The sequence below is a fragment of the Neopelma chrysocephalum genome, unplaced genomic scaffold, assembly GCF_003984885.1.
Source record: "Neopelma chrysocephalum unplaced genomic scaffold, ASM398488v2 Primary Assembly neopelma1_106, whole genome shotgun sequence".
Taxonomy (NCBI): domain Eukaryota; kingdom Metazoa; phylum Chordata; class Aves; order Passeriformes; family Pipridae; genus Neopelma; species Neopelma chrysocephalum.
In genome coordinates this window covers 33918-48022 of record NW_020897770.1, presented here as the reverse complement: position 1 = coordinate 48022, position 14105 = coordinate 33918, and the positions used below count along the sequence as shown (strand labels likewise).

Below are 14105 nucleotides of genomic sequence, written 5' to 3'. Positions count from 1 at the left end.
GGGAAAGGAGGATGGTGAGGTGGAAGGGTGGAGAAAGAGAAGGAGAGCAGGATGGAGGGGATTATGGAGGGAGGGAAGGGCAGAATCGTGGAGTCATCAAAGTCAGAAGAGACCTTTAAGATCATCAAGTCCAACCATCCACCCAGCACTGCCACTGCAACCCCTAAACCACTAAAGCATGGATGGATGGATGGATGGGGGAAGGAGGGGGCTGTTGGATTGATGGATGGACATCTGGATTGACAGATCACTGTTATCGAGGGGTCTCTCCAGGGTGAGGGAGGCTGGGCAGCATCTGGAATGTAAACACACTTCGGGACATGGCCCTGGATGCAGCATTCCCACTCCTCAAAGCCCCCCTGGCCCTTAGACCAAACTAGATCCACTGGAAAAATGCCCAAAACCCCCAAGTAGGCTCCCACTCCTCCAGGTGGGGGGTTTGTGCAGCCCCCAGTCCCCCAGCCCGCCCCCCCCATTCCCTCTCTTTGGACAAAGGACCATCCCTCCGTGGGGGGACTCCAGCTGATGGCCCCCAAACATGGAGCGGGCTGGCAGGAAGGCAGAGGCAGCCCCTCCCCGACAGAAAGCCTCCCAAGGAACCCAGTAATGATCCTGCATCCTTGCCAAGCGAGAACAAAGGCTGAGGAGACAGGATAGTTCATCACCAATAAATGAAGGACGTAAATAGCAAATAGGGGGAAGATTTATTTCAAGCGGAGCCTCAGGAAGCGGCAGGGCCTGTGGGGGGAAGTGGGACAGGAGCCATTTGGTGGCTCATCAAAATCCTGGTTGGGGTGAGCCGGGGTCCTGCCCAGTGCCCAAATCCCCCACCAGCTCCCAGGGGGTCCAATGTCCCCCCCCACATCCAGGGGTCCCGTGTCCCTGTCCACACCCAGGGGGGTCCCATGCCCCCATCCCTGAGGTTTGGGTGTTTCACAGCACCAGGTCCCGTTTCCACCCCCTGGGGGGTGAGTCACCCAGGGCTTGTCCTGGCCTCAGATAAGGATAAAAGCCCAAAAATGGGATTTGGTGGGACAGAGCAGCCGCCTGATGCAATCAGAGCTGGGGGGCTGGGGCAGGCAGGCACCCACCCCACAGGGCCAAATACCCCTATCCCGGTGCTGTGATGCTCCAAAGGTTTGGGGGTTTTCCTGCATTTCCCAAAGTGTTGCTGGGGAAGAGACTGGGGAGAGTCTGTCCCAGGCTGGAATCCCCAACAGCGTCCGGGGGTACCCAGCAGGGGCCACGGGCAGCCACAAGGTGCGGGGACCCCCCATAGTACAACCCCCACCACCCCCCCTCACTCATGGACAGCCCAGTTGCACCCCCCACCCCTCCACGATGTCCCCCCAGCCCCCCCCGAGGGAACTGCGCAGACGCTGCTCCTTTTTTAACCAAAATTCATTTATTTGACACAAAACACAAAAGGGTGCTGGGGGAGCCGCCCCTGCCCGAGCCCCCCAGGGGCTCTGCCCAGCCCCTGCCCCAGTTTCCCCTTCCCGTGAGCAGGGCTTTCCAGCGGGGGGGGTCCCCAAAGCAAGCCAGGCTCTGGGGCAAGGCGGAGGGGGGGGGGGGCCCCCCCGAGGAGACCAGCTCGGGGGGGCGCCGGGGGTGGCCGGGGGGGCTCAGGAGCGGAACAGTGTCTCCTGGGTGGCGGGGTCCAGCTTGCCCCCTGGGCCAGGGCCCCCCTTGCCCCCGGGGGGGTGGCTCTGCCCGGAGGAGTAGCTGGCGGAGCGCTCGGGGCCAGGGCCGGGGGCCCGGCAGCACAGGAGGGCGGCGCAGGCGTGGCGAAAACGGGGGTCGAAGAAGGCGTAGAGGAAGGGGTTGAGGCAGCTGTTGATGTAGGCGATGCCGGTGCAGTAGGGGTGGAGGTTGTTGAGGAAGGTGTGGAGGGCGCAGGACCAGGGCAGCACCTGCAGGTCCATCAGCACGTAGAGGGTCTTGACCAGGTGGAAGGGCAGCCAGCAGCCCCCGAAGGTGGCCACCAGCACCGTGATGATGGTGAGGAGGCGCTTGCGCTTGCGGAGCCCCTCGGCCCGCTCCCGGCGAAAGTGAGTGGCCACGGTGCGGGCGATGAAGAAGTAGCAGGTGAGCATGACGGCGAAGGGGGCCACGAACCCCACGGCGGTGGAGGAGAGCCCCAGCCCCACCTCCCAGGCGCCCTCCGACCCCAGGGCCTCCAGGTCCGTGTAGTCCATGTAGCAGGTGATCCTGGAGTCCTCGCCGAGGGCGGCCGCCCGCCGAAGCACCAGGGCCGGCAGGGCCAGCAGGGCCGCCAGAGACCACAGGGCCACGGTGGCCACCAGCCCGCTGACCCGCAAGCGCAGCTTGGCGGTGGCCAGGGGCCGGACGATGGCCAGGTAGCGGTCGAAGCTCAGCCCCGTCAGGCAGAAGACGCTGGCGTACATGTTGACAAAGACCAGGTAACTGCTGACCTTGCAGGCGGCCGTGCCGAAGGGCCAGTGGTAGCCCAGCCAGGTGTAGGCGGCCCAGAGGGGCAGGGTGACCACGAAGGTGAGGTCGGCGGCTGCCAGGTTGGCGATGAAGGTGTCGGCAGAGCGCCGGCGGTCGCGGCCGCCCTTGAAGATGGTCCAGAGGACCAGCCCATTGCCGGCGGTGCCCAGCAGGAAGACCAGCAGGTAGATGGTGGGCAGCAGGGCCAGCGAGGGGCCCCACTCCGTGTACTCGCAGTACGTCTCGTTGTCACTGTAGGCGTAGGCGTCCGCTGCCTCCTCCATCCCGGCGCTGGGCTGGGCTCAGCTCAGCTCAGCTCATCCCGGGCTCACCCGCTCCTCCAGCCCCTGAGCCACCCTGCAAATCCCACCGAGTTACCTCCCCTTCCTCCTCCTCCCCGCCCTCCTCCTGGATGGGACGGACAGGACAGGACAGGAGCGACGGATGGCTGGGGGGGAGCCCCCGTGGGAAACTTCACAGCTCCCCCCACCTCCATCTGGCTCCTTCCCGGGGGGTTTTACCGAGCTCTCACCCGTGTGTCAATGCGCCGACCCCCGAGATAACCCTGTCCCCTGCCACACCCGGGGGGTCTGGCCGCCCACCGAGATGGGGTTTGGCACTGGGATCAGGGCAGCAGGGCTGGGGGGCCTCAGGGTTCTGCCAGCATTTGGGGTTTCAGCTCAGGGCGCCGCATTCAGCGCTGGGGTGTCACACGCCGGGGTTGCATTTCGCACGGGCAGTGTCACATCGGGCACTTGGTGGCGGGGGGTCACACTGGGGGGGGTTCACACTGGGTGGAGTCGCACTGAGGGAGGGGGATGCATTTGGCATTTTGCATTTGGCACTCAGGATTCCCCGTTTTGCTCCCAGGTTTGCTGCACTGTGCACACAGTGGTGGCTCTGGGGGGTCCCCCAGTGCTGGGGCCCCATTTTGAGCAAAACGTGCCAGGGAGACTTTTTTAGGCATTTACCAAAAATCCGGGGGAGGGGGCTCTGGGACCACCCATGCTGCAAAAAGCCCATTTTAGGGCAATGGCTGCCACAGGACCAGCTGCCACTGGAGCTTCCAGTGCATCCCAGCTCCGCAGGTCAGTCACAGAGCTGGATGCAGCAGCGCCTTCGGCTTAACCAAGAGAGAACAGACATCCCCTCGACCCACAAATAAATACTGGGGGGATGGGGTCGGGGGGGGCCCTCTGGTGGCGGGGCCGTGCGCTGCGGATGTCCCACTGGGACTGAACTCTCACAATTCCAGCTTTGGGGAAAAGCACCGGAGAAGAAGCCAAGCGGGACTTTGCAGAGTGAAGACTGAAGAGCCCCGAGTGCCCCGGGGACACGCTATGGGGTCTGGGCTGGAGCCTGGGCTGAGGGGGGTCGGAGCTGGGCTGAGGGCAGATTTAACACGGGACAGGCTGGGGAAGGAGCAGGTTTAACACCAGAGTGCAGGGATGGAGGCTGGGGGGGACACAGAGACCCCCAACCCCTCACAGGTACAGTGGGGTGTACAGGAGGGGTTTGGAGGGGAATTCAGTGGCTGAAAGAGGGGGGAGCTCACAGGAGTCTCCAAAATGAGACAGGGTGGTCTCAGGGGGTAAAGGGGCTGCTAAACGGGGGTGTGGGTCGGGGGCCCCGGAGGCAGGGACACGGCAGCCACTGAACCAGACACAGAGAGGGCCCACAGCATCAGGGCTTAATCAGGCTGGAGATAAGGAACGATCCCATATCCAGTGCTGGGACAGCCAGCTTGGGGGCAGTGAGGAATTAAACCCCAAAGCTGCTACAACTGGCAGCAGAACCCTGAGGGTGTCCAGTTCTGGTTAAAATGCCAAGTTTGATTAAAGAAGGGGCGGAACCCCCCACTCCCTAGTGCAGGTTAATTAACGCTAATTAGCGGCATTAACGGGGAAACCCCAGTGCCGCAGAGGAACCGCCCCTGGGATCACAGCGAGGCTGCCCAGGCTGCTCTTGCCGTGGCCAGAACCCCATTAATGAGCAGCACCGTTACTGAGCCGTGTTATTAATGACTATTAATAACAATCCTGGCTATCTCTGTCCCATTGGAACGTGCCTCCATTTCCAGCCCCCACTCAGGTATCCCTTTTCAAAAGCTGGAGGACTGAGGGTCCAGGTCACTCCCTCACTGACCTGATTGCCCTCAGTGCCATCCCAGTGGTCCCAGCGCTGGGGAAGGAGTCCCCCTGGCTGGGTTTGTGATGGCCAACGGCAGTGGATCAGTGGCCAGAGCTGGGCTGATAACGAGCCCGCGGGGCTGATAACAAACCCCGTTATCTGCAGCAGGGGGAAGGGAGGGGGCTGCGGGGGGACGCTGCAAGGAGCCGCTCTCCCTCGGCCCTGGGCACCACTGAGGTGCTCTGGGACCCTCATTCCCCAGGCTCTGGCACCAGCGGCTCCATTGGGAACAAGCCAGGGTCACGGCACCCCCGCTGGCTCTGAGGGGGACTGGGGTGGGAGACCCCACGGCGTGGGATGTGGAGCAAGGCCCCCACAGGCAGGAAGGGCAGCGGTCGGCCCCGCACAAGGAGGGCTCCGGCAGCTTCCTCCAAAGCCGCAGGAGTTACATCCGACCGGGGAAGCACCACCCCTCGGGCACGGCTCCTGTCCCTCTGTTCCCCCTTCCATGGGCTGTGCCGGGAACAGCCAGCCCCAAGGTGCACTGTGGGCACAGAGCTCCTCCTGCTGGCAGCCCCTGCACGGTGACCCTCATCCTACAGGGACCCCTGTGACCCCCAGAGAAGAGCCAGGCCCCCCGGACTGACCAGCGAGGTTTTATTGTCTGTGGCAGCAGCACCACGAGCCGGACCCGCCGCCCTGTGTCCGGGACGATACACGAGCAGGGGTGAGGGGAGGGGGGGGTCGTGCCCACCCCCAGCCCCCTGGGGACTGAGGGAATGGGGTACAATGTGGGGATGGGGATGGGGAGGAGGTGCTGGGGGGAGATGGGGACCCTGCGAGCTCGTACAAAGTGCATAGGTGTGTGTGTGTGTGTGTGTGTCCCCACGGGAGGGGACAGCCCTGGTCCCGGGACAGCGGCCATCGGCATCGGGGAGAGAGCCTGGAAGAGACACAGCGGGGAGGGGCTGAGGACCTGCAGGGACCCCCAGGGGTGACAGCACACCCCCCAGGGGTGACCCAGGCCGGGGGTCCTGGCTGGAGCAGGCAGGAGGGACCTGTCCCCCAGCAATGCAGACTCCAGAGACATGGGGACATCTCCCACTGAGCCACCCCATCCATGGTGCCACAGCCAGCCCTGGCCTCACATCCCTCTCCAGCCACCCAGGACCCACAGCCCTGTGCACAGGGGACATGGGGAGGCCCCAGCCGGGGGGATCTGTGCCCAGCATCCCCCCAACTCCCACACTCACCTGCTCAAGGCTTCTTCCTCTTCAGCTTCAGCGCCTGCAGCCAGTGTGGGGGGGAGGCCTCGGATCTGGGGTGTTTGCACAGCATCAGCATGAGCCCCCCAAGACCAGCCTGGGGACCCAGACTGAACCCCCCCAGCCCCCCTTTCGCCCCCATGAGAGTCCTGGCCCCACACTCACCCTGACGATTTCTCCGGCTTGGGGGGCAGCGCTGGTGGTTTCCCACTCACACCAGGGATCTTGCAGGACTTGGAGCGCTGCACGTGGGGGTCCTTGGAGGAGGTCCCCTTGCTGTCCCCTGATGATGTCCCCTCCTCGGCCGAGCGGTTGCGGCCCCTCAGCTTGGCCTGGGGGCAGACAGTGAGGTCAGGGGGGCACACAGTGCTCTGTCCCCTAAATCCCCCCACTGCCTCCTCCCTGCCTTCAGGCAGCCCCCGCCTGATTCAGCTTCCCCATCCCTGGTTTACCCCCCCTCCAGGGGTCCAGGGGTCCCACCTTGATGGCAGAGGCGCTGAGGCCAGGGAAGAGGGGAACCTTGACCCCCCTGCCTGAGGGGGAGCCGCGCACCCGCCGGCTCCGGGGCTCCTCCGCTGCCTCCTCGTCGGAGGACGCTGCTGGGGCTGGCCGGGGCTCTGCAGGGACACAGGGACAGCGTCACAGTGACACCTGTGCCAGGACAGACACCCCGCTCCCCTCCCCGTCCCCGCTGGGCTCACCCGTGGAGTCCCGGAAGATCCAGCTGTCCCCCTCGGGGGCGGTGGGACGCAGGGCCGGTGCCCGGTGCCGGCGCTTGCGGCCCAGGCTGGCCTTGCTGCGGAACACGCTGCTGTCCAGGAGCTCCGTGTCCTGCCGAGCCCATGGGACATGTCAGAAACGGCAGGGGCAGCACCGGGACCCTCTGCCAGACTGGGAGCTCCTCCCCACTCACCTCCAGGAAAGGGAACTCCTGCCCCTGCTCCATGGGCCCCTCAGGCTGGGCGGTGCCCAGGGAGAGCCGCTGCTCCCCCCAGCCCGAGGGGCTCTCCCCATCTGGGTGGTCCAAGGTGGGTTCCTCAATCCCTGTGTCCACTGGGATCCCGCTGGCAGCCTCCGGCAGCAGAGAGGAGGCCGCGGGGCTCTGCAGGGCAGCAGCATGCTTGGGGACGTCCCTCTCCTCCTCAGTGGGGCTGAGCAGCTCACCCCGGGGGGTCTCAAGAGCTGGGGGGTCAGCTGGGGCATCACCCATCGGTGGGCTGGGGGCTGAAAGACGGAGGCTCCTGCTTGGGAGACAAGACCCCAGAGTTGCTCCAGCCCCAGATAACACAAGCCCTGCTCATGTCCCAAAACCCTTCTGTCCACCTCAGGGGAAGCTGCTCTCCCTGCCACCACCGGTGCCCTCCTTACCTGTCTTCTGTGCCGGTGTCCCCTCCCAGGCTCCGTTCCCCAGTGGCGAGGTCCCGGCTGCGGGCGGCACAGCGGGCACCAAAGGCACTTGCCCACTCCTGGCGCTTGGCCTCGGCGTCCTGCAGCTCCATGCTCCAGTGCTCCAGGTCCTGGCTCCAGCGGGCATCGTCCGTGTCCAGAGAGATATCCCTGTGCCAGCCTGCCAGGGACTGCAGGCCCCTGGACATGGCACCATCCAAGGCTCCGCTGCTGCAAGGGTCTGGCACCCGCTCTGTCCCAATGGCACCAAACTGGTTGTGGCAGTCGCCTCCTCCAAGCTCCTCAGCCCAGTCCCTGCTGCTGGAGCTGCCACGCTCCTGCTGGTGGGCACTGCCCCAGGTGGACTCCTGGGCCAGGGGATCAGGGCAGAGGGAGCCAGGCACGTCTTCCTCTCTGCCCCCGACAAGCCTGGCCTGGCCAACACTGCCCTCACCGGACCAGCTCAGCCGGCCTGGGATCAGCTCCTGCTCTTCCTCCATGGGGAGCACAGAGCCGTGCTCCCCATCCCGGGCTGCTCCACTGGGGCTGAACTCCCTGTCCTGGGCCTCCACATCCCTGGTGCTGGACCTCTCGCCCCAGGCCGCTCCGCTGGGGCTGAACAACTCCCCGTGCCGGGTCTCCATGTTGCCAGTGCTGTGGCCATCATCCCAGGTTGCTCTGCTGGGAGTGAATCCACTGTCCTGGGTCTCCATGTTGCTGGTGCTGGATCTGTCACCCCAGGCTGATCCGGTGGGGCTGAACTCCCCGTCCTGGGTCTCCAGGTCCCTGGTGGTGCACTCGCTGGCTTCAGCCAGCCGGCTGGGGCTGAACTCCCGGTCCTGGCTCTCCGTGTCCCTGCTGCTGGATCTGTCATCCCAGGTCAGCCTGCTGGGGTTGAACTCCTGATCCTGGCTTTCCATCTCCCTGTATTCACCAGCCCAGGCCGGCCTCCTGGGGCTGAACTCCCTGTCCTGGCTTTCCATGTCCCTGATTTCACCAGTCCAGGCTGGCCGGCTGGGGCTGAACTCACGGTCCTGGCTCTCCATGTCCTGAGTGCTGTACCTGTTATCCCAGGCCGCTCCGCTGGGGCTGAATTCCCGGTCCTGGGTCTCCACATTGCCAGTGCTGCACTCGCTGCCTTCAGCCAGCCGGCTGGGGCTGAACTCCCTGTCCTGGCTTTGTGTGTCCTTGTATTCCCCAGTCCAGGCTGGCCGGCTGGGACTGAACTCCCAGTCCTGGCTCTCCATGTCCCGGGTGCTGTACCTGCTGTTCCAGGACGGCCGGCTGGGGCCGAGTTCCTTGTCTGGGCTCCCAGTGTCCCCAGTGCTGGATCGGCCAGCCCAGCCCAGCGTAAAATCCTCATCCTTGCTCCTGGCATCCCGGCTGCTGTATTTACTGGCCCAGTCTGGGGTGAGCTCCCTGTCCTTCATCTCTGTGTCGCCGGTGCCGTACCTGCCCGCCCAGGTGGGCTGCCCGGAGTTGAGTTCCTCCGTGCTGCTGGCACGGCCCAGGCCATAGCCCTGGCCCCACTTGGCTGTGCTGCTGCCAAAGTCTGGATCCCGCAGGCAGCTCTCCCCAGCACCGAGGGACTGGGACCAGTCACTGCCGCCCAGTTTGGTGTCCCCCATCAGCTCCGTCCCTCTGTAGTCACTGCTCCAGCCCTCCCGGGCAGCGCTGAAGTGCCCATCCGGCCTGGCCCCAGCCCTGTCGCTGCGGCTGCTGTCCCAGCCGGATTTGGCCCTGAATTCCTGGTCCTGCTCGGTCTCAGCAGGCCAGTCCCTTTCCCTGGACACAGCTGGGCAGCTCCAGTCAAAGGTGCCGGCCTGGCGAGGGCGCCCAATGCCGAACTCACTGCACAGGTCCTTCCGCGACCAGCCCAGCAGGCCCTGGGGGGGAAGGGGGAGAGGAGTGAGAAGAGTTAGAGGGGGGCGCAGCCCTGGCTCCTGCAGCACCAGAGTTGGGGAGAAGGGGAGAAACGCCCTGGGGTGCCCAGGGTATGTGGCACAGCAGGGCCCACCCCCAAGGGAGGCCAGACCCTGCCACCTGCCCCTCACCACATGCTCCCGCTTGGCCTCCATCCACACACTCATCCCATCCTGTGCTATCCCCTCCCATCCCACCACCCAGCGATGGAGGAGCCCGCCCCATAGTAACCCCACAGAGCCCCCCGTGCCCCCTCACCTCCGGTGAGCCATGCCCTGTGGTGTGGGCCCCAGGTGACGCCAGCAGCTCCGTCAGCCAGCCCGGGTCGGCGTGGGGGTCGGGGCCCTGTGGGGGTCCTTCGGCCTGGCCTGGCCCCCCAGGGCCCTGCAGGTCTTTGGGGCTGTCACCTGCCCAGGCCAAGTCAGCCAGAGGGGCTGGATCTGGGGGGGCTGGATCTGAGGGGGATGGATCCAGGGGTGCAGCTGTGGTGATGCTGGGCTGGGTGGGGGGCTCAGGCTCAGCTGGGTGCCAGCCAGGCTCCATCACATGAAGTGGGGACTGGGACCCAGGGGTGCCTCGCTCTACTTCCCCTTCCTCCTCTTCCTCCTCCGTCAAGCCCTCAGCCTCTTGCTGGGCTACGGGACCCCCTGGGCATGGAGCCCCCTCTGCCCCGCGGCTGTCAGGCCCTTCAGACCTGCTGTCCTCCGGGGGGCTGTGGGCTGCAGCCTCCCCATCCGACTCTCCCTCTTCAGAGAGCCCAGAGTCAGGAGTCTCCCGGATGGGGGAGCGGGGGGGGAAGGCCGACAAGCGTGTCCCCCGCGATGGGAACGTCCACTCGAAGGACTGGGAAAGGCTCCAGCCGGACTCACTGCCCAGGGAGGGCTCAGACAGGGGGTCTCCAGGCCGGGGCAGGGCACTCAGTGAACCCCCCAGCTCCCCCAGGCCCTGCCCCGTGGGCGAGGACTGCAGCACCCCCTCTGAGGAGCGCCGCAGTCCCACGTCCCGGGGAGGGGAGCTGAAATCGGGACCCTCGCAGGACTGTGGGGACACTGCGGAGTCATCGGGTCCCTCTGGGGAGCCTGGGGGACGAGAAGCTTTGGCAAGGGGTGGGCTGGGGCGGCCCAGGTACTCGGTAGCAGCCTCAGGAGAGCCAGGGGGGCAGGTGACTCGGGGGGGCAGTTCGGGAGTGCCAGGGGGGCTGGCAGTGTCAGGGGAACCCTCCCCAGGAGTGTGGGGGGAGCCAGGGGAGCGGGAGGTGCCGAGATGGGGTTTGGTGGCCGAGGGAGCACCTGGGGCCTGAATGGAGGGGGCAGGGACCTCAGCTGGAGGCTGAGTGGGGGACTCGGGGGAGCCGGGGGGCAGTGTGGGGGAGTCGGGGGCCAGGAGCTCAGCGGGGGCATCAGGAGAGCCGGGGGCTGGGGCGGAGGGCTCGGGAGGCTGGAAGGGAGCTCCTGGGGCCGGGGTCGGGGAGGTGGGGGGCCGTGGGGAGCCTGGGGGTCCGAGGGCCCCCAGTTGGAGAGAGGACAGCTGTGGAAAGAGCCAGTGGGGGTCTTGTCACTCAAGAGACACCCCCAAGCATCATCCAACCCAACCCTCCATAGGGCCTCTCCCTCCAGCCCCGCTACCCTCCCTGCACCTGGGGCAGGAGGTGCCCACGCTGTGTGCCAGCACCAGGCTGCTCCTGCGTGACTCAGCCCGGGCGGCTCCTGGTGCCCCAGCCCCGCTCCCAGCTCAGCCCTCCGCTGCCCCCGGAGCACCCAGACAGATGGAGAGGAAGAAATGAAGCAGAAGGAAGTCAGGACCCCCCAGCCCAGCCGCCTGCCTTGCCTGGGGCTGGCATCCCCTTGTCCAGCACCGTCGGGGTTTGCCCTCCTGCCGGGGTGACCTGGGGCCACTGCCCGGGCTGTCACCCGCGGTGTCACCGAGGCTCGGTGTCCCGGTCACCGCCCCGAGCGAGTGCAGTGTGGGGAGAGGGACTGGCGGGGAGCCCAAGGGGCCTGCCCTGCCACATACCTGCCGGGTCACCAAACCTCGGCTGGTGACTCACAGCTGCTCCCTGCCCACGGCTGGCACCGGTGCTGGCACGCGCCACCCCCACACCCCTGGGCCCTGCGCTGGGGGCCCAGCGCAGGGGGCACTGGACCCCCCAGAAGGGGCGGCCAGCACCCCGAGGAGAAAGGAGAGACACGCACCCCGCAGAGAGGGAGCCCCGGAGGAGACAGGAGAGCCCCGAAGGAGAGAGCCCAGGAGCGGAGCTGCCGCGACGCCGGAGGGCGAGGCCAGCACTCACATCAGGAGGGGACGGTGGCCTCCGGTGTCCACGGGGGTCCCCAGCACAGTGTGGCCCAGCTGGGGGGGAGCCGCTGTGGAGAGAAACGGGGAAAGAGGGTAAATCCCACTGTGTGCCTCAGGGCTCCTCTCCCCTCACCCACTGAGGCACCCCTGCTCCAAACCAGCCTCCACGGCCGCAGGGGGCCAGGGTCAGGCCCTGTCATGGCTGCACGCCGGGCCCCTGGCTTGGGCTGCCAGGGGAGGGAGGTGAAGTACTCCCAGCCCCTTTTCTGGAAAGTTTTTGGTCCTTTGGGAGCGAGTTTCTCACACTCTGGTTCAGAGCAGCCCCCGCCCAGCTCTCCCTGAGGTGCCCAAGTTCTCGGGAGCGTGGCCAAGCCCTGGCTCCGGTCCAGAACATCCCGGAGCTGGGAGTCCCGCTGATCTGCCCGCTCCCTGTGCCTTGGCATGGCCCAGCAGGGAAAAAATAGTGAGGCTGGGAAAACAGGAGTGTTTCCCCGGGGAGCGACCCCTGCCCAATGGCTGGCTCGGAGCCCACCCACGGGGCTGCAGGCAGCTCCTGGCCCAGGACAGCCCGACCTGCGGCTGGCACTGCCTGCCCCGGCCTTCCCACGGAGGCAGCTCGAGGCACTGCAGCTCGGGAGGAACCCAGGCCCTGTGCCGGCAACCAGACCTCAGCTCCGTTACATTCCCGCCCCAGGACGGCTCGGAGCAATGTCCCGTGTTCCCACTGCCACTCTCTCCCTGGGGTGAGTCTCTGGCCCCTCACCTTGTCTCAGCCACGGAGTGTCCATCATCCCCCATTCCCAGCTCGCCTGCCGCAGGTCGGGGTGTGTGGGGGGCTTCACCAGGGGGGTCTCCATCCGCCTCCCCGCTGGGACGCCTCCGGAAGGCGGCGAAGGTCTTGGAGCCGAAGCGGGAGGAGGGGTCGGGACAGAAGGGCGAGAGCCAGGCCCTGTCTGGGCTGCCCGGACCCTCCCTGCTGTCCATCTTGGCCAGGATCTCCTCCACAGTGGTGCCTGGGAAGCGCTCCGGCCTGGCGGCCACCGGCACCGGCGTCACCTTGAAGGGTGCGGGGCCCTTGCGCGAGGGGGTCGGCGGGGCGGGGGGCACCTCCTCCTCGGCGGCTGCCACAGGGGGGGACGGGAGCCCCTTCCCGTTGGGGGTCTCGGGTGACCTGACAGTGAAGGAGGGGCGGCGGAGGGGCCCCCCTGTGCCACCCCCGCTGTAGGGCTGCGGCCCAGCCAGGCGGTTCATCTTCTCGGCCGAGGGCAGCTCGGGCCGGGGGTGCCGTGGGCCCGGCACAGGGGGTGGCACCGTGGGCTTGGCGGGCACGGCCGGCTTGGGCAGCACGCGGGGCTTGGGCCGCACCGGCGGCTTGGGGCGCGTGGTGCCTGCGGAGAGCCGGGGACAGGGTCAGGGGGCGCAGCGCAGCCCCCCCAGGCTGCCCCAGCAAACCTCCCGCCCATAGCACTGACCTTTGTCGGGGCTGCCAGCCAGACCAGCCCCCCCAGTGCTGGCGGGGGCAGCACAGGGCACCGTGGGGCGCAGGGGCTGCGGCTGGGAGGCCATGGTGACGCGGGGGGCACGGTGAGAGGTCAGCCCCTGGGGAGAGAGACAGGGAGGGAGGGAGGGAAGAGTGTTTTGGGGGTCACCCCGTACCCAGAGAGACCCAGCGGCAGGCGGGGGCTGCCCGATCGCCTCCCGGCCCTGTGCCAAGGCCCGTCCAGCTGTGCCAAACCACGGTCACGCCATGGTAACACCCTTAGTACACCGGCCTTGGCTCACCTGAGCCAGCCTGGCACGGGCAGTGGCCCCAGACACCATCCCGACCCCCCCCACCGTAACCACATGGACCCCCTGCGACACTCGGCGCCGTGTGGCCGCTCCCTTACCTGCCTGACCCTGCGCTAACCTGTCCCAACGCACACGTGTCACCACCACCGACCTCTGCCAACCCCCGATGGCCGGTCCGGCCCCCAGTTTGCCCCAGTCCCCACTTCAGCTCCCCGCCCTGGTCACCCGCCGTCTCCCCCCCGGGCCCCCGGCAGCCCCGGAGGCACCGCCCGACCACCCGAGAATTGCCCCCCCAGCCCCATCGCCGGGGCCGCGGGCGCCCCACTCACCTTCCCCACATCAGCCTCATGTCCGGGGCGGGCCGGGACACACGTGGGGGGGCGCAGGGCGGGCGGGGAGGGGGGATTACCGTCCCCACGGGTCTCACGCTGCCGCCACCGCCTCTCCCGTGACTCACCGGGGCTGCGGGGACAGGAAAAACCCGCTCGGTGCCTCCTCCCGGCCCTGCCCTCCTTCCCTCCCTCCCCTCCCCGCCTCGCTCCCTCCTGCCCCCGCCGGGGTCCAACCCCCACCCCCAGATACCCCTCCCTTCGCCTTCCACGGGGGAACGGCCGCCACAACGCACATCTGGAAACGATCGGGCCCGTTTCCCAGCCCGGGATGGCGGCGGGGCCCCGGGATGCAGGTCCGGCCCCCCCGGGGTCCTCCGCCAGCGCGGCCTATCCCCGTTGCCACGGCAACGAAGCCTCCGCTCGAGTCGCCGAGTAGGCCACGACCGCGGCCTAGCGCCGTCCCCATGACAACGGAGCCCCCCACCCAATTCGGGGGTCCCGCGCCCGTGGCGCGCCGCCTGGGCAGAAG

General features: G+C 67.1%; 2 protein-coding genes across 3 annotated transcripts; both read right to left on the bottom strand.

Annotated features, from left to right (window-relative positions):
- Positions 1 to 1451: 1451 nt before the first annotated feature.
- On the bottom strand, positions 1452 to 2817 carry APLNR (apelin receptor). The gene has a single exon (XM_027696261.1). It carries the CDS (start codon positions 2736 to 2738, stop codon positions 1626 to 1628), a length of 1113 nt encoding a protein of 370 aa, XP_027552062.1. The 5' UTR covers positions 2739 to 2817; the 3' UTR covers positions 1452 to 1625.
- A 2407-nt stretch (positions 2818 to 5224) lies between these two features.
- TNKS1BP1 (tankyrase 1 binding protein 1) lies at positions 5225 to 14057 on the bottom strand. Of its 2 annotated transcripts, none has more exons than XM_027696243.1 (13): positions 13870 to 14057; positions 13574 to 13706; positions 12926 to 13052; positions 12217 to 12841; positions 11449 to 11521; positions 9417 to 10685; positions 7218 to 9121; positions 6763 to 7093; positions 6551 to 6680; positions 6330 to 6466; positions 6015 to 6181; positions 5838 to 5902; positions 5225 to 5527 (listed from the first exon to the last, which is right to left on the bottom strand). In XM_027696243.1, the coding sequence occupies exons 1-12, from the start codon at positions 14040 to 14042 to the stop codon at positions 5842 to 5844; spliced, it is 5130 nt and encodes a 1709-aa protein (XP_027552044.1). In that variant the 5' UTR covers positions 14043 to 14057; the 3' UTR covers positions 5225 to 5527; positions 5838 to 5841. The 2 variants fall into 2 exon arrangements, with proteins under 2 accessions (XP_027552044.1, XP_027552045.1); XM_027696244.1 differs by having other exon boundaries at positions 6402 to 6466.
- Between the last annotated feature and the right edge of the window lie 48 nt (positions 14058 to 14105).

Excerpts from the sequence above, each read along its gene's own strand:
- TNKS1BP1 (XM_027696243.1), bottom strand. The coding sequence starts at position 14,042 with ATGGGGACGGCGCTAGGCCGCGGTCGTGGCCTACTCGGCGACTCGAGC. Across the intron at positions 12,842-12,925 it reads GGCTGGCAGCCCCGACAAAG|GCACCACGCGCCCCAAGCCG; the intron begins GTCAGTGCTATG and ends GGCTCTCCGCAG. Across the intron at positions 6,681-6,762 it reads AGGAGTTCCCTTTCCTGGAG|GACACGGAGCTCCTGGACAG; the intron begins GTGAGTGGGGAG and ends TGGGCTCGGCAG.
- APLNR (XM_027696261.1), bottom strand. The coding sequence starts at position 2,738 with ATGGAGGAGGCAGCGGACGCCTACGCCTACAGTGACAACGAGACGTAC.